A 26728-nucleotide genomic window follows, 5' to 3' on the forward strand; every position below is an offset into this window, starting at 1 on the left:
CTATCATGGTGTTTATCGATGGCCATTTTATATTGTCTTTAACAGAATGTGTTGCTGGCACTACCATGGTGTTTATCGATGGTCATTTTATATTGTCTTTAACAGAATGTATTGCTGGCACTACCATGGTGGTTATCGATGGCCATTTTATATTGTCTTTAACAGAATGTATTGCTGGCACTACCATGGTGTTTATCGATGGCCATTTTATATTGTCTTTAACAGAATGTGTTGCTGACACTACCATGGTGTTTATCGATGGCCATTTTATATTGTCTTTAACAGAATGTGTTGCTGGCACTACCATGGTGTTTATCGATGGTCATTTTATATTGTCTTTAACAGAATGTATTGCTGGCACTATCATGGTGTTTATCGATGGCCATTTTTTATTGTCTTTAACAGAATGTATTGCTGGCACTATCATGGTGTTTATCGATGGCCATTTTTTATTGTCTTTAACAGAATGTATTGCTGGCACTATCATGGTGTTTATCGATGGCCATTTTATATTGTCTTTAACAGAATGTATTGCTGGCACTACCATGGTGTTTATCGATGGTCATTTTATATTGTCTTTAACAGAATGTGTTGCTGGCACTACCATGGTGTTTATCGATGGCCATTTTATATTGTCTTTAACAGAATGTATTGCTGGCACTATCATGGTGTTTATCGATGGCCATTTTTTATTGTCTTTAACAGAATGTATTGCTGGCACTATCATGGTGTTTATCGATGGCCATTTTATATTGTCTTTAACAGAATGTATTGCTGGCACTATCATGGTGTTTATCGATGGCCATTTTATATTGTCTTTAACAGAATGTGTTGCTGGCACTATCATGGTGTTTATCGATGGCCATTTTATATCCCTTTAACAGAATGTGTTACTGGCACTACCATGGTGTCTATCGATGGTCATTTTATATTGTCTTTAACAGAATGTGTTGCTGGCACTACCATGGTGTTTATCGATGGCCATTTTATATTGTCTTTAACAGAATGTATTGCTGGCACTATCATGGTGTTTATCGATGGCCATTTTTTATTGTCTTTAACAGAATGTATTGCTGGCACTATCATGGTGTTTATCGATGGCCATTTTATATTGTCTTTAACAGAATGTATTGCTGGCACTATCATGGTGTTTATCGATGGCCATTTTATATTGTCTTTAACAGAATGTGTTGCTGGCACTACCATGGTGTTTATCGATGGCCATTTTATATCCCTTTAACAGAATGTGTTACTGGCACTACCATGGTGTCTATCGATGGCCATTTTATATTGTCTTTAACAGAATGTATTGCTGGCACTACCATTGTGTTTATAGATGGCCATTTTATATTGTCTTTAACAGAATGTGTTGCTGGCACTACCATGGTGTCTATCGATGGCCATTTTATATTGTCTTTAACAGAATGTATTGCTGGCACTACCATTGTGTTTATAGATGGCCATTTTATATTGTCTTTAACAGAATGTGTTGCTGGCACTACCATGGTGTCTATCGATGGCCATTTTATATTGTCTTTAACAGAATGTATTGCTGGCACTACCATTGTGTTTATAGATGGCCATTTTATATTGTCTTTAACAGAATGTGTTGCTGGCACTACCATTGTGTTTATCGATGGCCATTTTATATTGTCCTTAACAGAATGTGTTGCTGGCACTACCATTGTGTTTATAGATGGCCATTTTATATTGTCCTTAACAGAATGTGTTGCTGGCACTACCATGGTGGTTATAGATGGCCATTTTATATTGTCCTTAACAGAATGTGTTGCTGGCACTACCATGGTGGTTATCGATGGCCATTTTATATTGTCTTTAACAGAATGTGTTGCTGGCACTACCATTGTGTTTATCGATGGTCTTTTTATATTGTCTTTAACAGAATGTGTTGCTGGCACTACCTTGGTGTTTATCTATGGCCATTTTATATTGTCTTTAACAGAATGTGTTGCTGGCACTACCATGGTGTTTATCGATGGCCATTTTATATTGTCTTTAACAGAATGTATTGCTGGCACTACCATTGTGTTTATCGATGGCCATTTTATATTGTCTTTAACAGATTGTATTGCTGGCACTATCATGGTGTTTATCGATGGCCATTTTATATTGTCTTTAACAGAATGTGTTGCTGGCACTACCATGGTGTTTATCGATGGCCATTTTATATTGTCTTTAACAGAATGTGTTTCTGGCACTACCATGGTGTTTATCGATGGTCATTTTATATTGTCTTTAACAGAATGTAATGCTGACACTACCATGGTGGTTATCGATGGCCATTTTATATTGTCTTTAACAAAATGTGTTACTGGCACTACCATGGTGTTTATCGATGGCCATTTTATATTGTCTTTAACAGAATGTATTGCTGGCACTATCATGGTGTTTATCGATGGCCATTTTATATTGTCTTTAACAGAATGTATTGCTGGCACTATCATGGTGTTTATCGATGGCCATTTTATATTGTCTTTAACAGAATGTATTGCTGGCACTATCATGGTGTTTATCGATGGCCATTTTATATTGTCTTTAACAGAATGTGTTGCTGGCACTACCATGGTGTTTATCGATGGCCATTTTTTATTGTCTTTAACAGAATGTATTGCTGGCACTACCATGGTGTTTATCGATGGCCATTTTATATTGTCTTTAACAGAATATGTTGCTGGCACTACCATGGTGTTTATCGATGGCCATTTTATATTGTCTTTAACAGAATGTATTACTGGCACTACCATGGTGTTTATCGATGGTCATTTTATATTGTCTTTAACAGAATGTATTACTGGCACTACCATGGTGTTTATTGATGGTCATTTTATATTGTCTTTAACAGAATGTGTTGCTGGCACTACCATGGTGTTTATCGATGGTCATTTTATATTGTCTTTAACAGAATGTGTTGCTGGCACTACCATGGTGTTTATCGATGGTCATTTTATATTGTCTTTAACAGAATGTGTTGCTGGCACTACCATGGTGTTTATCGATGGTCATTTTATATTGTCTTTAACAGAATGTATTACTGGCACTACCATGGTGTTTATCGATGGTCATTTTATATTGTCTTTAACAGAATGTTTTGCTGGCACTATCATTGTGTTTATCGATGGCCATTTTATATTGTCTTTAACAGAATGTATTGCTGGCACTATCATGGTGTTTATCGATGGCCATTTTATATTGTCTTTAACAGAATGTGTTGCTGGCACTACCATGGTGTTTATCGATGGTCATTTTATATTGTCTTTAACAGAATGTATTGCTGGCACTACCATGGTGTTTATCGATGGCCATTTTATATTGTCGTTAACAGAATGTGTTGCTGACACTACCATGGTGTTTATCGATGGCCATTTTATATTGTCTTTAACAGAATGTGTTGCTGGCACTACCATGGTGTTTATCGATGGTCATTTTATATTGTCTTTAACAGAATGTATTGCTGGCACTATCATGGTGTTTATCGATGGCCATTTTTTATTGTCTTTAACAGAATGTATTGCTGGCACTATCATGGTGTTTATCGATGGCCATTTTTTATTGTCTTTAACAGAATGTATTGCTGGCACTATCATGGTGTTTATCGATGGCCATTTTATATTGTCTTTAACAGAATGTATTGCTGGCACTACCATGGTGTTTATCGATGGTCATTTTATATTGTCTTTAACAGAATGTGTTGCTGGCACTACCATGGTGTTTATCGATGGCCATTTTATATTGTCTTTAACAGAATGTATTGCTGGCACTATCATGGTGTTTATCGATGGCCATTTTTTATTGTCTTTAACAGAATGTATTGCTGGCACTATCATGGTGTTTATCGATGGCCATTTTATATTGTCTTTAACAGAATGTATTGCTGGCACTATCATGGTGTTTATCGATGGCCATTTTATATTGTCTTTAACAGAATGTGTTGCTGGCACTATCATGGTGTTTATCGATAGCCATTTTATATCCCTTTAACAGAATGTGTTACTGGCACTACCATGGTGTCTATCGATGGTCATTTTATATTGTCTTTAACAGAATGTGTTGCTGGCACTACCATGGTGTTTATCGATGGCCATTTTATATTGTCTTTAACAGAATGTATTGCTGGCACTATCATGGTGTTTATCGATGGCCATTTTTTATTGTCTTTAACAGAATGTATTGCTGGCACTATCATGGTGTTTATCGATGGCCATTTTATATTGTCTTTAACAGAATGTATTGCTGGCACTATCATGGTGTTTATCGATGGCCATTTTATATTGTCTTTAACAGAATGTGTTGCTGGCACTACCATGGTGTTTATCGATGGCCATTTTATATCCCTTTAACAGAATGTGTTACTGGCACTACCATGGTGTCTATCGATGGCCATTTTATATTGTCTTTAACAGAATGTATTGCTGGCACTACCATTGTGTTTATAGATGGCCATTTTATATTGTCTTTAACAGAATGTGTTGCTGGCACTACCATGGTGTCTATCGATGGCCATTTTATATTGTCTTTAACAGAATGTATTGCTGGCACTACCATTGTGTTTATAGATGGCCATTTTATATTGTCTTTAACAGAATGTGTTGCTGGCACTACCATTGTGTTTATCGATGGCCATTTTATATTGTCCTTAACAGAATGTGTTGCTGGCACTACCATTGTGTTTATAGATGGCCATTTTATATTGTCCTTAACAGAATGTGTTGCTGGCACTACCATGGTGGTTATAGATGGCCATTTTATATTGTCCTTAACAGAATGTGTTGCTGGCACTACCATGGTGTTTATCGATGGCCATTTTATATTGTCTTTAACAGAATGTGTTGCTGGCACTACCATTGTGTTTATCGATGGTCTTTTTATATTGTCTTTAACAGAATGTGTTGCTGGCACTACCTTGGTGTTTATCTATGGCCATTTTATATTGTCTTTAACAGAATGTGTTGCTGGCACTACCATGGTGTTTATCGATGGCCATTTTATATTGTCTTTAACAGAATGTATTGCTGGCACTACCATTGTGTTTATCGATGGCCATTTTATATTGTCTTTAACAGATTGTATTGCTGGCACTATCATGGTGTTTATCGATGGCCATTTTATATTGTCTTTAACAGAATGTGTTGCTGGCACTACCATGGTGTTTATCGATGGCCATTTTATATTGTCTTTAACAGAATGTGTTTCTGGCACTACCATGGTGTTTATCGATGGTCATTTTATATTGTCTTTAACAGAATGTGTTGCTGACACTACCATGGTGGTTATCGATGGCCATTTTATATTGTCTTTAACAAAATGTGTTACTGGCACTACCATGGTGTTTATCGATGGCCATTTTATATTGTCTCTAACAGAATGTATTGCTGGCACTATCATGGTGTTTATCGATGGCCATTTTATATTGTCTTTAACAGAATGTATTGCTGGCACTATCATGGTGTTTATCGATGGCCATTTTATATTGTCTTTAACAGAATGTATTGCTGGCACTATCATGGTGTTTATCGATGGCCATTTTATATTGTCTTTAACAGAATGTGTTGCTGGCACTACCATGGTGTTTATCGATGGCCATTTTTTATTGTCTTTAACAGAATGTATTGCTGGCACTACCATGGTGTTTATCGATGGCCATTTTATATTGTCTTTAACAGAATGTGTTGCTGGCACTACCATGGTGTTTATCGATGGCCATTTTATATCCCTTTAACAGAATGTGTTACTGGCACTACCATGGTGTCTATCGATGGCCATTTTATATTGTCTTTAACAGAATGTATTGCTGGCACTACCATTGTGTTTATAGATGGCCATTTTATATTGTCTTTAACAGAATGTGTTGCTGGCACTACCATGGTGTCTATCGATGGCCATTTTATATTGTCTTTAACAGAATGTATTGCTGAAACTACCATTGTGTTTATAGATGGCCATTTTATATTGTCTTTAACAGAATGTGTTGCTGGCACTACCATTGTGTTTATCGATGGCCATTTTATATTGTCCTTAACAGAATGTGTTGCTGGCACTACCATTGTGTTTATAGATGGCCATTTTATATTGTCCTTAACAGAATGTGTTGCTGGCACTACCATTGTGTTTATCGATGGCCATTTTATATTGTCTTTAACAGAATGTATTGCTGGCACTACCATGGTGTTTATCGATGTCCATTTTATATTGTCTTTAACAGAATGTGTTACTGGCACTACCATGGTGTCTATCGATGGCCATTTTATATTGTCTTTAACAGAATGTATTGCTGACACTACCATGGTGTTTATCGATGGTCATTTTATATTGTCTTTAACAGAATGTGTTGCTGGCACTACCATGGTGTTTATCGATGGCCATTTTATATTGTCTTTAACAGAATGTGTTGCTGGCACTACCATGGTGTTTATCGATGGTCATTTTATATTGTCTTTAACAGAATGTGTTGCTGGCACTACCATGGTGTTTAGTGTTTATAGATGGCCATTTTATATCCCTTTTACAGAATGTATTGCTGGCACTACCATGGTGTTTATCGATGGCCATTTTATATTGTCTTTAACAGAATGTGTTGCTGATACTACCATTGTGTTTGTCGATGGTCATTTTATATTGTCTTTAACAGAATGTGTTGCTGGCACTATCATGGTGTTTATCGATGGCCATTTTATATTGTCTTTAACAGAATGTATTGCTGGCACTACCATGGTGTTTATCGATGGCCATTTTATATTGTCTTTAACAGAATGTGTTGCTGGCACTATCATTGTGTTTATCGATGGCCATTTTATATTGTCTTTAACAGAATGTGTTGCTGGCACTACCATTGTGTTTATAGATGGTCATTTTATATTGTCTTTAACAGAATGTGTTGCTGGCACTACCATGGTGGTTATCGATGGCCATTTTTTATTGTCTTTAACAGAATGTATTGCTGGCACTATCATGGTGTTTATCGATGGCCATTTTATATTGTCTTTAACAGAATGTGTTACTGGCACTACCATGGTGTTTATTGATGACCATTTTATATTGTCTTTAACAGAATGTGTTGCTGACACTACCATGGTGTTTATCGATGGTCATTTTATATTGTCTTTAACAGAATGTATTGCTGGCACTACCATTGTGTTTATCGATGGTCATTTTATATTGTCTTTAACAGAATGTATTGCTGGCACTACCATGGTGTTTATCGATGTCCATTTTATATTGTCTTTAACAGAATGTATTGCTGGCACTATCATTGTGTTTATCGATGGCCATTTTATATTGTCTTTAACAGAATGTATTGCTGGCACTATCATGGTGTTTATCGATGGCCATTTTATATTGTCTTTAACAGAATGTGTTGCTGGCACTACCATGGTGTTTATCGATGGCCATTTTATATTGTCTTTAACAGAATGTATTACTGGCACTACCATGGTGTTTATCGATGGTCATTTTATATTGTCTTTAACAGAATGTATTACTGGCACTACCATGGTGTTTATCGATGGTCATTTTATATTGTCTTTAACAGAATGTGTTGCTGGCACTACCATGGTGTTTATCGATGGTCATTTTATATTGTCTTTAACAGAATGTGTTGCTGGCACTACCATGGTGTTTATCGATGGTCATTTTATATTGTCTTTAACAGAATGTGTTGCTGGCACTACCATGGTGTTTATCGATGGTCATTTTATATTGTCTTTAACAGAATGTATTACTGGCACTACCATGGTGTTTATCGATGGTCATTTTATATTGTCTTTAACAGAATGTTTTGCTGGCACTATCATTGTGTTTATCGATGGCCATTTTATATTGTCTTTAACAGAATGTATTGCTGGCACTATCATGGTGTTTATCGATGGCCATTTTATATTGTCTTTAACAGAATGTGTTGCTGGCACTACCATGGTGTTTATCGATGGTCATTTTATATTGTCTTTAACAGAATGTATTGCTGGCACTACCATGGTGGTTATCGATGGCCATTTTATATTGTCTTTAACAGAATGTATTGCTGGCAGTACCATGGTGTTTATCGATGGCCATTTTATATTGTCGTTAACAGAATGTGTTGCTGACACTACCATGGTGTTTATCGATGGCCATTTTATATTGTCTTTAACAGAATGTGTTGCTGGCACTACCATGGTGTTTATCGATGGTCATTTTATATTGTCTTTAACAGAATGTATTGCTGGCACTATCATGGTGTTTATCGATGGCCATTTTTTATTGTCTTTAACAGAATGTATTGCTGGCACTATCATGGTGTTTATCGATGGCCATTTTTTATTGTCTTTAACAGAATGTATTGCTGGCACTATCATGGTGTTTATCGATGGCCATTTTATATTGTCTTTAACATAATGTATTGCTGGCACTACCATGGTGTTTATCGATGGTCATTTTATATTGTCTTTAACAGAATGTGTTGCTGGCACTACCATGGTGTTTATCGATGGCCATTTTATATTGTCTTTATCAGAATGTATTGCTGGCACTATCATGGTGTTTATCGATGGCCATTTTTTATTGTCTTTAACAGAATGTATTGCTGGCACTATCATGGTGTTTATCGATGGCCATTTTATATTGTCTTTAACAGATTGTATTGCTGGCACTATCATGGTGTTTATCGATGGCCATTTTATATTGTCTTTAACAGAATGTGTTGCTGGCACTATCATGGTGTTTATCGATGGCCATTTTATATCCCTTTAACAGAATGTGTTACTGGCACTACCATGGTGTCTATCGATGGTCATTTTATATTGTCTTTAACAGAATGTGTTGCTGGCACTACCATGGTGTTTATCGATGGCCATTTTATATTGTCTTTAACAGAATGTATTGCTGGCACTATCATGGTGTTTATCGATGGCCATTTTTTATTGTCTTTAACAGAATGTATTGCTGGCACTATCATGGTGTTTATCGATGGCCATTTTATATTGTCTTTAACAGAATGTATTGCTGGCACTATCATGGTGTTTATCGATGGCCATTTTATATTGTCTTTAACAGAATGTGTTGCTGGCACTACCATGGTGTTTATCGATGGCCATTTTATATCCCTTTAACAGAATGTGTTACTGGCACTACCATGGTGTCTATCGATGGCCATTTTATATTGTCTTTAACAGAATGTATTGCTGGCACTACCATTGTGTTTATAGATGGCCATTTTATATTGTCTTTAACAGAATGTGTTGCTGGCACTACCATGGTGTCTATCGATGGCCATTTTATATTGTCTTTAACAGAATGTATTGCTGGCACTACCATTGTGTTTATAGATGGCCATTTTATATTGTCTTTAACAGAATGTGTTGCTGGCACTACCATTGTGTTTATCGATGGCCATTTTATATTGTCCTTAACAGAATGTGTTGCTGGCACTACCATTGTGTTTATAGATGGCCATTTTATATTGTCCTTAACAGAATGTGTTGCTGGCACTACCATGGTGGTTATAGATGGCCATTTTATATTGTCCTTAACAGAATGTGTTGCTGGCACTACCATGGTGGTTATCGATGGCCATTTTATATTGTCTTTAACAGAATGTGTTGCTGGCACTACCATTGTGTTTATCGATGGTCTTTTTTTATATTGTCTTTAACAGAATGTGTTGCTGGCACTACCTTGGTGTTTATCTATGGCCATTTTATATTGTCTTTAACAGAATGTGTTGCTGGCACTACCATGGTGTTTATCGATGGCCATTTTATATTGTCTTTAACAGAATGTATTGCTGGCACTACCATTGTGTTTATCGATGGCCATTTTATATTGTCTTTAACAGATTGTATTGCTGGCACTATCATGGTGTTTATCGATGGCCATTTTATATTGTCTTTAACAGAATGTGTTGCTGGCACTGCATGGTGTTTATCGATGGCCATTTTATATTGTCTTTAACAGAATGTGTTTCTGGCACTACCATGGTGTTTATCGATGGTCATTTTATATTGTCTTTAACAGAATGTGTTGCTGACACTACCATGGTGGTTATCGATGGCCATTTTATATTGTCTTTAACAAAATGTGTTACTGGCACTACCATGGTGTTTATCGATGGCCATTTTATATTGTCTTTAACAGAATGTATTGCTGGCACTACCATGGTGTTTATAGATGGCCATTTTATATTGTCCTTAACAGAATGTATTGCTGGCACTACCATTGTGTTTATAGATGGCCATTTTATATTGTCCTTAACAAAATGTGTTGCTGGCACTTCCATGGTGGTTATAGATGGCCATTTTATATTGTCCTTAACAGAATGTGTTGCTGGCACTACCATGGTGGTTATCGATGGCCATTTTATATTGTCTTTAACAGAATGTGTTGCTGGCACTACCATTGTGTTTATCGATGGTCATTTTATATTGTCTTTAACAGAATGTGTTGCTGGCCCTACCATGGTGTTTATCGATGGCCATTTTATATTGTCTTTAACAGAATGTGTTGCTGACACTACCATGGTGTTTATCGATGGCCATTTTATATTGTCTTTAACAGAATGTGTTGTAGCTGCGAAAACGTAGCTCTATTGTCCTTTTGATTTTCCGCAAATATCAAAAATCATCAAAAGGACCTTAAGAGCTACGTTTTCGCAGCTAAATGTGTTGCTGATACTACCATTGTGTTTGTCGATGGCCATTTTATATTGTCTTTAACAGAATGTGTTGCTGGCACTATCAGTGTGTTTATCTATGGCCATTTTATATTGTCTTTAACAGAATGTGTTGCTGGCACTACCATGGTGTTTATCGATGGCCATTTTATATTGTCTTTAACAGAATGTGTTGCTGGCACTACCATGGTGTTTATCTATGGCCATTTTATATTGTCCTTAACAGAATGTGTTGCTGACACTACCATTGTGTTTATCGATGGTCATTTTATATTGTCTTTAACAGAATGTATTGCTGGCACTATCATGGTGTTTATCGATGGTCATTTTATATTGTCCTTAACAGAATGTATTGCTGGCACTACCATTGTGTTTATCGATGGCCATTTTATATTGTCTTTAACAGAATGTATTGCTGACACTACCATGGTGTTTATCGATGGCCATTTTATATTGTCTTTAACAGAATGTGTTGCTGGCCCTACCATGGTGTTTATCGATGGCCATTTTTTATTGTCTTTAACAGAATGTATTGCTGGCACTATCATTGTGTTTATCGATGGTCATTTTATATTGTCCTTAACAGAATGTGTTGCTGGCACTATCATTGTGTTTATCGATGGTCATTTTATATTGTCTTTAACAGAATGTGTTGCTGGCACTACCGTGGTGTTCATCGATGGTCATTTTATATTGTCTTTAACAGAATGTGTTGCTGACACTACCATGGTGGTTATCGATGGCCATTTTATATTGTCTTTAAGAGAATGTGTTGCTGACACTACCATGGTGTTTATCGATGGCCATTTTATATTGTCTTTAACAGAATGTGTTGCTGATACTACCATTGTGTTTTTCGATGGCCATTTTATATTGTCTTTAACAGAATGTGTTGCTGGCACTACCATGGTGTTTATAGATGGCCATTGTATATCCCTTCAACAGAATGTGTTGCTGGCACTACCATGGTGTTTATCGATGGCCATTTTATATTGTCTTTAACAGAATGTGTTGCTGGCACTACCATGGTGTTTATCGATGGCCATTTTATATTGTCTTTAACAGAATGTGTTACTGGCACTACCATGGTGTCTATCGATGGCCATTTTATATTGTCTTCAACAGAATGTGTTGCTGGCACTACCATGGTGTTTATCTATGGCCATTTTATATTGTCTTTAACAGAATGTGTTGCTGGCACTACCATGGTGTTTATCTATGGCAATTTTATATTGTCTTTAACAGAATGTGTTGCTGGCACTATCATTGTGTTTATCTATGGCCATTTTATATTGTCTTTAACAGAATGTGTTGCTGGCACTACCATGGTGTTTATCGATGGCCATTTTATATTGTCTTTAACAGAATGTGTTACTGGCACTACCATGGTGTCTATCGATGGCCATTTTATATTGTCTTCAACAGAATGTGTTGCTGGCACTACCATGGTGTTTATCTATGGCCATTTTATATTGTCTTTAACAGAATGTGTTGCTGGCACTACCATGGTGTTTATCTATGGCCATTTTATATTGTCTTTAACAGAATGTGTTGCTGGCACTATCATTGTGTTTATCTATGGCCATTTTATATTGTCTTTAACAGAATGTGTTGCTGGCACTACCATGGTGTTTATCTATGGCCATTTTATATTGTCCTTAACAGAATGTGTTGCTGACAACACCATGGTGTTTATCTATGGCCATTTTATATTGTCTTTAACAGAATGTGTTGCTGACACTATCATTGTGTTTATCTATTGCCATTTTATATTGTCTTTAACAGAATGTGTTGCTGGCACTACCATGGTGTTTATCTATGGCCATTTTATATTGTCTTTAACAGAATGTATTGCTGGCACTATCATTGTGTTTATCGATGGCCATTTTATATTGTCTTTAACAGAATGTATTGCTGGCACTACCATTGTGTTTATCGATGACCATTTTATATTGTCTTTAACAGAATGTATTGCTGGCACTACCATGGTGGTTATCGATGGCCATTTTATATTGTCTTTAACAGAATGTATTGCTGGCACTACCATGGTGTTTATCTATGGCCATTTTATATTGTCTTTAACAGAATGTGTTGCTGGCACTACCATTGTGTTTATCTATGGCCATTTTATATTGTCTTTAACAGAATGTGTTGCTGGCACTACCATGGTGATTATCTATGGCCATTTTATATTGCCCTTGACAGAATGTGTTTCTGACACTACCATGGTGTTTATCTAAGGCCATTTTATATTGTCCTTAACAGAATGTGTTGCTGACACTATCATTGTGTTTATCTATGGCCATTTTATATTGTCTTTAACAGAATGTGTTGCTGGCACTACCATGGTGTTTATCTATGGCCATTTTATATTGTCTTTAACAGAATGTATTGCTGGCACTATCATTGTGTTTATCGATGGCCATTTTATATTGTCTTTAACAGAATGTATTGCTGGCACTACCATTGTGTTTATCGATGACCATTTTATATTGTCTTTAACAGAATGTATTGCTGGCACTACCATGGTGTTTATCGATGGCCATTTTATATTGTCTTTAACAGAATGTATTGCTGGCACTACCATGGTGTTTATCGATGGTCAGTTTATATTGTCTTTAACAGAATGTATTGCTGGCACTACCATGGTGTTTATCGATGGCCATTTTATATTGTCTTTAACAGAATGTATTGCTGGCACTACCATGGTGTTTATCGATGGCCATTTTATATTGTCTTTAACAGAATGTATTGCTGGCACTACCATGGTGTTTATCGATGGCCATTTTATATTGTCTTTAACAGAATGTATTGCTGGCACTACCATGGTGTTTATCGATGGCCATTTTATATTGTCTTTAACAGAATGTGTTGCTGGCACTACCATGGTGGTTATCGAATGCCATTTTATATTGTCTTTAACAGAATGTATTGCTGGCACTACCATGGTGTTTATCGATGGTCATTTTATATTGTATTTAACAGAATGTATTGCTGGCACTACCATGGTGTTTATAGATGGACATTTTATATTGTCTTTAACAGAATGTATTGCTGGCACTACCATGGTGTTTATCGATGTTCATTTTTTATTGTCTTTAACAGAATGTGTTGCTGGCCCTACCATGGTGTTTATCGATGGCCATTTTTTATTGTCTTTAACAGAATGTGTTGCTGGCCCTACCATGGTGTTTATCGATGGCCATTTTTTATTGTCTTTAACAGAATGTGTTGCTGGCCCTACCATGGTGTTTATAGATGGCTATTTTATATTGTCCTTAACAGAATGTATTGCTGGCACTATCATTGTGTTTATCGATGGTCATTTTATATTGTCCTTAACAGAATGTGTTGCTGGCACTATCATTGTGTTTATCGATGGTCATTTTATATTGTCTTTAACAGAATGTGTTGCTGGCACTACCGTGGTGTTCATCGATGGCCATTTTATATTGTCTTTAACAGAATGTGTTGCTGACACTACCGTGGTGTTTATCGATGACCATTTTATATTATCTTTAACAGAATGTGTTGCTGGCACTACCATGGTGTTTATCGATGGTCATTTTGTATTGTCTTTAAAAGAATGTGTTGCTGGCCCTACCATGGTGTTTATCGATGTCCATTTTATATTGTCTTTAACAGAATGTGTTTCTGGCACTTCCACGGTGTTTATCGATGGCCATTTTATATTGTCTTTAACAGAATATGTTGCTGGCCCTAACATGGTGTTTATCGATGGCCATTTTATATTGTCTTTAACAGAATGTGTTGCTGGCACTATCATGGTGTTTATCGATGGCCATTTTATATTTTTTTTTACAGAATGTGTTGCTGGCCCTACCATGGTGTTTATCGATGGCCATTTTAGTAGCAGACTTTGTTTGTGCCGAAGATGACTATAATTTTAAAGCCATGCTGCTGTCCACAACTCTACTTATGTCAGGATTGACCACCCTTGTTCAAGTTACTGTGGGCATAAGGTAATTATTTATTTAAAGTTTCCTTTTTCCTATGTTAATGACATATTTATATCATTTTAATGTATTAGCATGTGAATTGATAAAATAGATTATATATTACATGATTTAAAACCTTCAAATTTGAAGCGAAAAACAATAATCAAGTTGAACGCTTTGTTACAGTGATACCGAGCATTACAGAGGTAAACAAAATTGTTGTTGTAAACATACCACTGTAGTCATGACACATCTTCACATAGATTCTTTTTGACGCGAGAAATTACAAAACATACATATCTTATTCAAAGTATTTGTTTAAATAACTTGTGTACGCTTGTTGCCAAAAATGTACAACTGACCACTTACTATGAATAAAAAAAAGATATTGAAATATAAAATGACCATACGAATTAAAAGATTGCATAAAAACATAACAAACACTATGCCTACTTTTTTCAGGTTACCCGTTTATCAAGGTCCAACAACTGCCTACATTATTCCTTTACTAGCCTTAAAAGAATTACCAGAATGGTCATGTCCGGAGATGCACACAAAAATAAGCTCAGGGTTAAATATGACGTTTCCAGGTATTTAGAATATAAAAACTAAGCCAAAAGTTTAGCCAAACATTTTCATGGAAGTGGTCTCATTTGCAATCATGCCATATATCTTAATTATAAGTATAAATCAACGCAGAATGGATATATATGAAAACCAATTACTATTAATGGGAAAGCATCTCAACACGTAAATGCCGTATGTGAACTTTATAAAAAAAAATTCAATGAGAATCTTTACTAGGACGCCCTTTTTCGATAAAAGGCGACGTCTTATATTAGCAAAGATTGAAAAATTATCATTTCGGTACGATGTCGTTCAAATTTAAAGTAGTGCTAACGTTACGCATAAACGACGGCTAAACATGTGGAATTTTTTATTTGCAAGCTGCATAATTTTGTATTAATTTGACTCTCCAGCTGTTGATGAAGCGTCACTGGTGAGTCTTATGTGACGAAATACACGTCTGGTGTACTAAACTATAAATATCTTCGGTCTTTTTGTCAGGTTTAATAGTCGAAATCAGTGGGGAAAATGAAAAAAAACAAAAAAAACCAAACAAATTGATTTTTTTATAATAGATAAATTTGTAAATGCACAAAGTCCACTTTGTTTCTTATTTAGGTAATCTGACCAATTTGAACGGAACAGAATCAACGATGAATTACAGAGAGACCGTTATTCTTCCAAGAATACGGGTGGTAAGTAATTATCAAACCTTATAAAATACGAGTTATCTGATTGTCAAGTTGTAGATTTTTGTATTTTGTTGACCCTTCAGAAATATTTATATTATTTTTCGCATAAAATTATCAAAGTTGATTCACCTTGTGTATTATAATATTGTGAATATATTTATTAACACATTTGTTGTGATACTGATGGCTTATTACGTATTCCTCCTAATAGATATTATCTAAAATGTTCGCCATTTTCCCACGAATATTATTCACATTTTCAATACTTTAAATGCATGCTTAGTATTAACCTTATATTACCGCCACAAATCTCATTCAATATGGCTTATTTCTCTATTTATATTTTTTCGGGTCATGTTTAGAAAAAAAAACTATCTATCTACAAAACCTGTTCACACGTAATAATTTTATTCGCGCAATTTTTGTGAACCATTAACTTTTTTTTTATTTCTATTTATAGACAATGGGATGTTTAGCATTGGCTGGGTTTATACATATGCTAACAGGGATGCTTGGTTTGGTTGGCATGGTAATGAAATTTGTAGGACCAATAACAGTTATTCCAACAGTATTACTTATTGGTCTTAATGCATTTAAAGTCACAACGAAGTTTTGTCAGGTGCACTGGGGAATAGCTGCTGTGTAAGTCTACATCTGAATAAATCTAATGTAAATTGTTTCTGAACGCGTCTGATGTAAAACGAGAGGTTGCCATGGCTTTAAATATCGCACAAAAGAGGGACGAAAAATACCAAACTCATAGATCTAAAATAAACTGACAACGCCATGGCTAAAAATGAAAACGACAAATAATAGTACACATGAAACACCATAGAAAACAAATACAAAGTTGAAGAGCATTGAGGATCAAAAATTCCAAAAAGTTGTGCCAAATACGGCTAAGGTAATCTATGCCTGGGATAAGAAAATCCTTAGTTTTTCAAAAAGTTCAAAGTTTTGTATACAGGAAATTTATAAAAATGACCACATTATTGATATTCATGTCAACACCGAAGACTAAGCAATACAAACCCTATCAAACACTGGGAGTGATTTCAGGTGCTCCACTTGAAAGTCGATAAAAGTCATAGAGACCCCTGTATTGATCACCACTAATAAAAGACGTCATACCGTTTGAAAACGTTCGTTATACATAGATAATAAAAAATGAAAACGGCATGTTATCAATTGCATACTTCCGACGAGTTTTCTGGATTTAGATATAGGAAGATGTGGTGTGAGTGCCAATGAGACAACTCTCCATCAAAGTAACAATTTAAAAAGTAAACCATTATAGGTTAAAGTACGGCCTTCATCTGGAATGCTTCATTCCGAATGTTTTAAAGCCAGAGTTAACATGCTATATAACACGTTTCTAAAACATCATTCAATAACTTTTTTTTTTTTTTTACTAAATTCAGAACTGGATGTACATCTCTGATTCTGTCCTTATACCTAGACGGTAAAAGAATGCCAGTACCAGTCTGGACACCAACAAGGAAATGGCACATTGTACGATACCCCTTGCAACAAGTATTGTCTGTAAGTTTATTACGATTATTACCTAGTCGTATTTCTCTACTGGAACAGCTTATTCTTTAAGTCATATATGAAGCTTCAAATTAAAAAAAATGATGCATATTACTTAGTCTTATTATTCTACGGGAACAGTTTATTCTTAAAGTCATAATAAAACTTATGTACATATACTTTTTCACAAGAAAATTCTATAATTATTCCAAATTTAGAAGAAATGAACTTTTTTAATTGTTTGCTTCCAGTTAACAATTCGCCGATATGTTTTACGTATGCAGTGAATTCAGCATGACCTGTCTTGTAAAAATTTGGACATCGCAATATGTCATCTGTCATTGAAATAAACTACTATCTTATTGCACATGTTATACACGTACTCAATATCCATGTTTCTTTGTTGATAGTTTAGTATAAGGTGACAATTGGTAAACAACAATTTCAAAACACGACAACTAATAAGCTGCCATATTTTCATATCATACCGGACCGAGAGAATATTTATTTTAACGATTATACGATATAAATGCGTAAAAAATTATAAAGTCGTGCACAGAAGACTAAGTTTATGACATGATTCAAGAACTGGATAACATACCAGTCACTCTTTTCATATGACTTTAACTGTTGGTGGGTTTCGTGTTTGTCAGTCTTTAGTTGTCATCTTTTTTATGGTGTCTCTTATTCAACACACACGTCATAACGACAAGACGAAAAGGAAGAAAGGGATGCAAAAAGAGGTAACAAACAAAAGATAAAAAAAACCCGACAATTTCTTGGTTAATAAAAACCCCAACGTTTTATAAAGCACAAAGGAAATTCACAAGTGAACCGGGGGAGTAAGAAGTTCATGGTGCACATGGAAGTACAAAAATGTACCTGTCATGTTTTGTAACTTGCAACCAAAATAAAATTGGAAGGATACTGGTTTTGTTTCTGTTGCTAGTATATTTGTTATTTGTGTGCTCTTGAAAAATTTGTTTACTCTATAGCTATTAGTGTAAATAAATCAGGCCATTATAGTTTTCTAGTTAAAAGTGATTAACAATTTCTTTTCGAAACCTTTTATAGCTTACTGTGCAAAATTTGTTTTGTTCATTGTTGAAGACCTGTAACTGTTTACTTCTGCGTCGTTTTATCTCTCATTGACTGTTATACCACAACTTCTTAAATTTACATATTTGATAAAATATAGGACATGTTTCTCAAATGATGTGGTGTATGAACAACGCTCTTATGTAATATAGGAAAGAAAAACTAGTATACATATTTGTTTAGGGGCCAGCGGGAGCACGCCTTCGGTGCGGGATTTTAATTAATGGCCTTCTGCTGTTGTCAGCTCTTTGGTGGGGTTGTTATCTCTTTGACACATTTTTCATTTCTATTCTCAATTTTATTCGTATATAGACATCTATAGGAAAATATCTTCTTATCTCTATTGCTCATTTCAATACATAGATTAAAGCCGGGGGAACAAATTTGAAATGAGGCAGTGTTTGACATTTGCAAACAAATTAAAGCACTTTTACCTGATGTAATGACAATAATATTATGTCTGATTTCTGAAAGATCCATTTTAATAAAAGTATTTCTGATACATCTTGTCGTTGCGGTCTCGTGAAGATATGCATTATTTGATTTTCAAATGTATATTAATGGGGTTCGTGTTGTTTATTCTTTAGTGTTCTATGTTGTGTCATGTGTACTATTGTTTTTTCTGTTTGTCTTTTTCATTTTTATCCATGGCGTTTTCAGTTTGTTTTAGAGTTATGAGTTTGAATGTCCCTTTGGTATCTTTCGTCCCTCTTTTAATATATTCAGAAAAATGAATTAAAGTTTTCAAGAAATATGTAAAATAACGTTACTTAAGGTGGGAAAATTTATCATGTTATAGAGCCAAATTTTAAACTCTAAACGAATATTGTAATCTTATGATAAAAACTATAAACATGTAATATCCCATTATATTTTTTAGATTTTGATCTCCATCGTGATTGGATGGACCCTTTCTGCAATTTTCACTGTGACGAATGTACTTCCTGATGACAAAGAGAATGCGCAGTATTTGGCAAGAACAGATTCAAGATCACACGTTATTACATCTACACCTTGGTTTTACTTGCCATATCCAGGTATTTGGTATGCAGCACGCAAGAAGATTTTCTCTTTTTGGATAAATTTGGGAATTTTCGTATAAGAGAACCGATTTATATTAATATGTTAATGAGCAATTTAGAACTGGACATTGCACAGGTCGTAAGTCACGTAATATAATAAATACATGGCGTCGCACGTTGCGTCGTGGATTCGTACGTGGCGTCGTACAACTAATTGCAAGTTTTTATTTATAAATAATAAAAAGAAACCTCAATATTGAAATAACACAGTCCAATTAAAATTAGTTTAAAGCATGTACTTTGTACAGGTAAACAATGTCTGCCGAATATAAATTTGAAGATTGAGAAAGACACTTTTGGTTCAATCATTTAGATATTTAAAAAAAAAAGATTTGACCGAGGTTTGTTGTATTTCCCTGGAGGATTTACAATTATCTTGTATTATACTAAAGGGTTTTTTTTTACTTTTAACAAGCATGTCATCATATATTCCTTCACCAGAATCACACATCCAGTCGTAATTATGCAATTCACAATATATTTTCTTTTAAATACAAAATTCCAAAAAGTTGTGCCAAATTCGGCTAGGGTAATCCATGTCTGGGATAAGAAAATCCTTAGTTTTTCGAAAAATCCAAAGTCCTGTAAACAGGAAATTTATAAAAATGACCACATAATTGATATTCATGTCAACACCGAAGTGCTCACTACTGGTCACTAAATTGTATTTGATCAGCGACCTTAGATTTGCATTCGTCCCTGCATATTATTTAACTGCAATGACTTTCTAATTTCCTCTTTTACTACAATACCAAACGTTCTCAGTATGATTCACATATATAGCCATTATAAGAACACTAGCTACGGGGCGCCGAATGGGACTCTTGTGGTTTTGTACAAAATTCAATTCTGGCATAACAAAATCATATTTGTCTTACAAAACTATGTGCTACAGACTTGTTTTGTGAGAACTTCAATTTTGTGATGACAAAATTCATTTTTGTAGACAAAATTCATATTTGTCATGACAAAAGTCAATTTTGTCTTAAAGGTATGCAAATATAAACATATTTGCATACAAAATTGACTTTTGTTACCTGATATGGAAATTAAATAACAAAAGTCAATTGTGTACTGTAAGATTCAATTTTATGAGACAAAATTGACTTTTGTGAAACAAAATTAACTTTTGTGAGACTAAATTGACTTTTGTGAGACTAAATTGACTTTTGTGAGACAAAATTGACTTTTGTGAGACAAAATTCAATTTTGTCAGTTTTGTTGAGACAAAATTCAATTTTGTCATTTTTGTTGAGACAAAATTCAATTTTGTCATTTTTGTTGAGACAAAAGTCAATTTTGTTAATTTTGTTGAGACAAAAGTCAATTTTGTAAATTTTGTTGAGACAAAAGTCAATGTTGTTAATTTTGTTGAGACAAAAGTCAATTTTGTCAATTTTGTTGAGACAAAAGTCAATTTTGTGACGACAAAATTCAATTTTGTTACAACAAAATTGACTTTTATGAGACAAAATTGACTTTCGTGAGACAAAATTGACTTTCGTGAGACAAAAATCAATTTTGTTGAGTCAAAATTCAATTTTGTCATTTTTGTTGAGACAAAAGTCAATTTTGTTAATTTTGTTGAGACAAAAGTCAATTTTGTAAATTTTGTTGAGACAAAAGTCAATTTTGTTAATTTTGTTGAGACAAAAGTCAATTTTGTCAATTTTGTTGAGACAAAAGTCAATTTTGTGATGACAAAATTCAATTTTGTAACAACAAAATTGACTTTTATGAGACAAAATTGACTTTCGTGAGACAAAATTGACTTTCGTGAGACAAAAATCAATTTTGTTGAGACAAAATTCAATTTTGTTAATTTTGTTGAGACAAAATTCAATTTTGTTAATTTTGTTGAGACAAAATGCAATTTTGTCAATTTTGTTGAGACAAAATTCAATTTTGTCAATTTTGTTGAGACAAAATTCAATTTGTTGAGACAAAATTCAATTTTGTTGAGACAAAATTCAATTTTGTTAATTTGTTGAGACGAAAGTCAATTTTGTCAATTTTGTCTCACAAAAGTCAATTTTGTGTAACAAAAGTCAATTTCAATTTTATGTAACAAAAGTCAATTTTGTGTAACAAAAGTCCATTTTGTGTAACAAAAGTAATTTTTGTGTAACAAAAGTAATTTTTGTGTAACAAAAGTCAATTTTGTGTAACAAAAGTCGATTTTGTATGCAAATTAGTTCACAGAAACCAAACTAAACTAATTTAAATACAAAATTGACTTTTGTCGCTCAATTTTTAAATTAGGTAACAAAAGTCAAGTCTGTGTAACAAAAATGAATTTTGTCATGACAAAAGTGACTTTTGTCCGCTGATAGATAATTTTGTATGACAAAATTTCAAATTTGTAGTATGATACAAATTTTGTTAAACTGAACTCATTTTTGTTGAACAAAAGTCACTTTTGTCCGTACAAAATTGAATTTTGAGTACAAAACCACAAGAGTCCCATTCGGTGCCCCGTACTAGCTGTCAAAATCATATTCACCGATTTGACTCAAATTCTCATATTTAATTCATAACATACTTAAATACATTTCCAACTTATAATAAGTCTTAAAATAAACAGGAAACAGTGCCTATACTAGATAATACATTTCAGAACTTCTTGTGTACTTTAGTCTAGACGCCATCTTATTAACTATCGAGGTGACCCAAAACACTACCGACGGTCACATAACACGATATAAACATTATCTTGAATTAATAGATATGGTCCTCGTCCAAATGGGTTTATCGAGTCTTTTTGATTTCATGTTTTAGGTTAAAATAAGTTGATTTTCGATTTTACCTGTTTAAGACAGATTTTTGTTGTGGATCGAATCAAACGATTTTCCTTTGTTTCATTTTTAATGTTGACATTAAATTCTTTTAACAATCGAAATCGCATCAATCATGTGTTATCCATTTCTAGCTAAGGGGTTTCATTGAAGTTTACATGAATACGGATTAAATGAGGTAGACTTATTCACTTGAAAGTGAATAAATCATCATCGATAATTCTTAGTTTATTTTGACAAAATTAGATCATACTGGCTGCTTAAATCGAGTTATTATTTAATGATTTTACTTTCATTAAGGATTGTTGTTATAACAATATGTGTGCATGTTTCCATTCATTAAACGCCATCTTTTTTTCCCCAGGCCAGTTTGGACCAATGGATTTCTCAGGTGGTATATTCATGGCATTTTTTACTGCAACTTTATACTCGATAACGGATTCAATTGCTGATTACCATGCATGCGCCAAAATGGCTCGAGTCCCGCCTCCACCGATCCATGCAATAAACAGAGGTTTAATGTTTGAGGGTTGCCTGAGTATGATTTCCGGTTTCTTTGGTGCCGGACATGCCACATCTACATATGGTGGTCATATAGGATCTATTGGAATCACAAAGGTAATCCGGTTAATACCAACATTCAAAATTACCTTTTTGAATCATCATAAATAGTGTTTTAATTATGCAAAGTGTGTTCTTAGATATGTGGAATAGTTGACTATGATATAGCCAATAAGCTGCATTTCTATTATTTATGAGGACTATCTTTATTTTTTCAATGAAAATTATGAATTATCAGAAGGATTAAGTTTTTAAATTTCTTCTTTTCTGTATATGCTCAAATAACGAAAGGAGAGTGTTAACTTAAGGCTAAATGTGGTCTTGAATAACATCTTTATCATACAATTTTGAAGTTCTTATAAGTTGGTTCTTAAATGGATCTATTACAAAAACCTTACATCTCTTTTTGAAATAAATCTTTACATAAGGGTACTTTCTTTTGTCTAGAGTCAGCATATTTTGATAATATTGTCAAAATACGATAATTTTGTGCATTTTTCGGACCTAAAAGCTTGAGGAAATCCTTTACCGCAACTTTGCATCCAAAATCTTCTGTAATCAAACGTTGCAGATGATAATATTGAATCCCTAGACATAAACACGTTCTATAACGTGGATGGCGGTCATAGTTAATTACGAAATAAACTGTTTAAAATTATTGATAATTTTACCAAAACTGATGTTAATTCATGATTAGTGCATACTTAAGGAGTCAATACTTCGTCATTTTTAATGGAATTTACCAAAATGAAGTTAATTTGTGTTAGCAGTGATATTTGCAAATGTTTCTATGTAAAATTTGTAAATTTTTGGCCCGATTTAAAAACAAAACATCAAGTTAGTGCCAATTTTAACTCTTCGTAAACCTCCTTTCGCCTGAGAACACTTTAAGGTAGATATCAACGATAGTTATTAGACTTTAATGTCCTTTATTTTGCATTCTTTTAACACCCTCATTATCATTACATTTTGTTGAAAATGCATTGGAAACATTGTTATCATTTATCCAAAAATCATGGACAAAATGAATAAGACGCAATCGCAGATATCAAGTTACGTGCCTCCTTAGTTTCTAGTGATATTTTTCTATCTCAAGCGAGTCGCATGATATGAAAAACTACACAAAAAAGATCAAAGGAAAAATGCACAAAATAGCGTTAATCATTTATATTTCAGAAAAAAATTGTAACTATATAGTCTGTTCTAGATAAACATTACTGACCTTATTTTTATATTTTTTTTACTTTATCAGGTTGCAAGTAGACTTGTGTTTGGATTGTTTCCTTGTATACTTATCCTTTTTGCAATCATCGGAAAACTGGCAGCTGTCTTCATAACCATTCCGTATCCGGTCCTAGGAGGTGTTCAAATTATAGGTTTTGGAATGTTTATTGGGCTTGTGATGTCTAATCTCCAATACATTGACATACACTCAACAAGAAATCTGGCAATCATAGGAATTTCTACACTTTTGGGATTAATGTTACCGTTTTGGGCAAAAGGCAATGCGGATGCCATTGATACAGGTAAAAGAATACACTCATCAAAACAATCAACTTCTTTGATAAATAATTAGTAAACAGTAATTCAATCAAGAAGAACTTTGTAAGTTGCCTAACCCGATAAACAGGGGGATCATAAACAATGTCTGATTAAGTAGGATGTTGGAATACTCGGGTGTCGGATTGGGCAGGTTACACTTTAACAATGTTAAATTATTGTTTAAAATTTTGTTCATAACTGACTTTTATTGAATTTGTATCGATAGGACGCCAATAAGGATAACTAAATCTATAAATAAACTCATCATAGTTACCAGGACTATATTTAGTATATACGCCAGCCGTGCGTTGCGTCTACAAAAGACTCATCAGTGACGCTCGAATCCAAAAAAAGTTAAAAAGGCCAAATAAAGTACGAAGTTGAAGAGCATTGAGGACCAAAGTTCTTAAAAGTTTTGCAATAAAGAACCAAAAACTAAGCTCAATATATATCATACACAAACAGTAATTTTATATGAAGACTTATTTTTCTTTTAGGTTCACCTGGTTTTGACAGCTTTATACGTGTCGTTTTATCGAACCCATCACTTGTTGGAGGGGTTTCAGCATGTTTTCTGGATAATACTGTACCAGGTAAATGTATTTACTAGATCGACAAACAGGCCATGTATTCATTAAAAAAAGACATCCGTCAATTTTTCAGTATCATTACTTCTTTTTTTATAATTTTTACACAGTTATTAATTCCAGTTTATTTTGGTTATTTTGATGTGAAAGAATATCATTAATTCCAGTAGCAGCAACTTTTATTATCAACTTGATATTTTTTTTATTGGTCAAATCTAGTCTGCTTTTTATAAGGGGTTAAGAAGGTGTGACCAGAAAAGAGGAGATAAGTGTGCAATATTAGAGAAAAGAGAATAATTAGCATGGCCAAAAAAATATAGAATAGTGAAAAATGCTACCAAAAAACTAATAATCTAAACACAAAGGAAGTAGACCATTAATTGATGGCCTGTTGCTTTCTATGGTAAATTCCAAAATTTCAAGCATGCACATAATTATTGTCCAAGTACAACTAAAGTGAAAAAAATCGATTACAAAGAAAACCGTACATTCTATTCTAGAGGTGGCGTGAATCAGATGTGGATACTTAAAAATTCCAAAGATCTTTTAGAGTACATACAATCTAACTCTCTTTCATCTTGTAACAGTATTAAAACATTTGACTTTTCTACTCTTTACACAAGTATTCCACATTCCAAACTAAAAGACAAATTAAAAGAGTTGGTATTACTTTGCTTCATAAAAAAGAATGGCCAACGTAGATACAAGTATCTTGTCTTAGGGAGGGATAAATCATACTTTGTAAAGAACCATTCTGATTCAAACAAAAAATTCTCTGAAACCGATATTATCAAGATGCTTGATTTCTTGATTGACAACATATTTGTTACGTTCGGAGGACGTGTTTTTCAACAGACTGTCGGCATCCCAATGGGAACAAACTGTGCCCCTCTACTTGCTGACTTGTTTCTTTATTATTATGAGGCTGACTTCATGCAGGAACTTCTTAGGAAGAAAGATAAGAAGTTAGCAATATCCTTTAACTCTACTTTCCGCTATATAGATGACGTTCTTTCACTAAACAATTCAAAATTTGGTGACTATGTGGATCGCATCTATCCCATCGAATTGGAGATAAAGGATACTACAGATACAGTTAAGTCGGCTTCATATCTTGACTTACATCTAGAAATTGACAATGAGGGTCGGTTGAAGACAAAACTTTACGACAAAAGAGATGATTTCAGCTTTCCAATTGTGAACTTTCCATTTCTAAGTAGCAACATTCCAGCAGCACCTGCATACGGGGTATATATCTCCCAATTGATACGATATTCCCGTGCTTGCATTTCCTATCATGATTTTCTTGATAGAGGGTTACTGCTCACAAGGAAGCTATTAAACCAAGAGTTCCAAATGGTGAAGTTGAAATCATCCCTTCGTAAATTTTACGGACGCCATCACGAGTTGGTTGACCGTTATGGAATAACCGTTTCACAAATGATATCGGATATGTCCCTTACGTCGTAACTACAATCCCCTTCCCTTTCATGAATTTGACCTACCGAATTAGACTATTTACCGGATTTGTAATCACATAAGCAACACGACGGGTGCCGCATGTGGAGCAGGATCTGCTTACCCTTCCGGAGCACCTGAGATCACCCTTAGTTTTTGGTGGGGTTCGTGTTGTTTATTCTTAAGTTTTCTATGTT

At 34.2% G+C, this 26728-nt stretch overlaps 1 protein-coding gene across 1 annotated transcript in view; it reads left to right on the plus strand.

Annotated features, from left to right (window-relative positions):
• Positions 1 to 26728, plus strand: part of LOC134693377 (solute carrier family 23 member 1-like) — a 37656-nt gene that overhangs the window by 9942 nt on the left and 986 nt on the right. The window contains exons 2-10 of the mRNA XM_063554164.1: positions 14486 to 14643; positions 15082 to 15209; positions 15805 to 15881; positions 16339 to 16520; positions 17300 to 17420; positions 19387 to 19543; positions 22748 to 23001; positions 24197 to 24470; positions 24984 to 25079. Of these exons, the coding sequence (XP_063410234.1) occupies positions 14486 to 14643; positions 15082 to 15209; positions 15805 to 15881; positions 16339 to 16520; positions 17300 to 17420; positions 19387 to 19543; positions 22748 to 23001; positions 24197 to 24470; positions 24984 to 25079 (1447 nt within the window). The remainder of the gene's footprint in view (positions 1 to 14485; positions 14644 to 15081; positions 15210 to 15804; positions 15882 to 16338; positions 16521 to 17299; positions 17421 to 19386; positions 19544 to 22747; positions 23002 to 24196; positions 24471 to 24983; positions 25080 to 26728) is intronic.

The sequence above is a fragment of the Mytilus trossulus genome, chromosome 12 (genome assembly GCF_036588685.1).
Source record: "Mytilus trossulus isolate FHL-02 chromosome 12, PNRI_Mtr1.1.1.hap1, whole genome shotgun sequence".
Lineage (NCBI taxonomy): Eukaryota > Metazoa > Mollusca > Bivalvia > Mytilida > Mytilidae > Mytilus > Mytilus trossulus.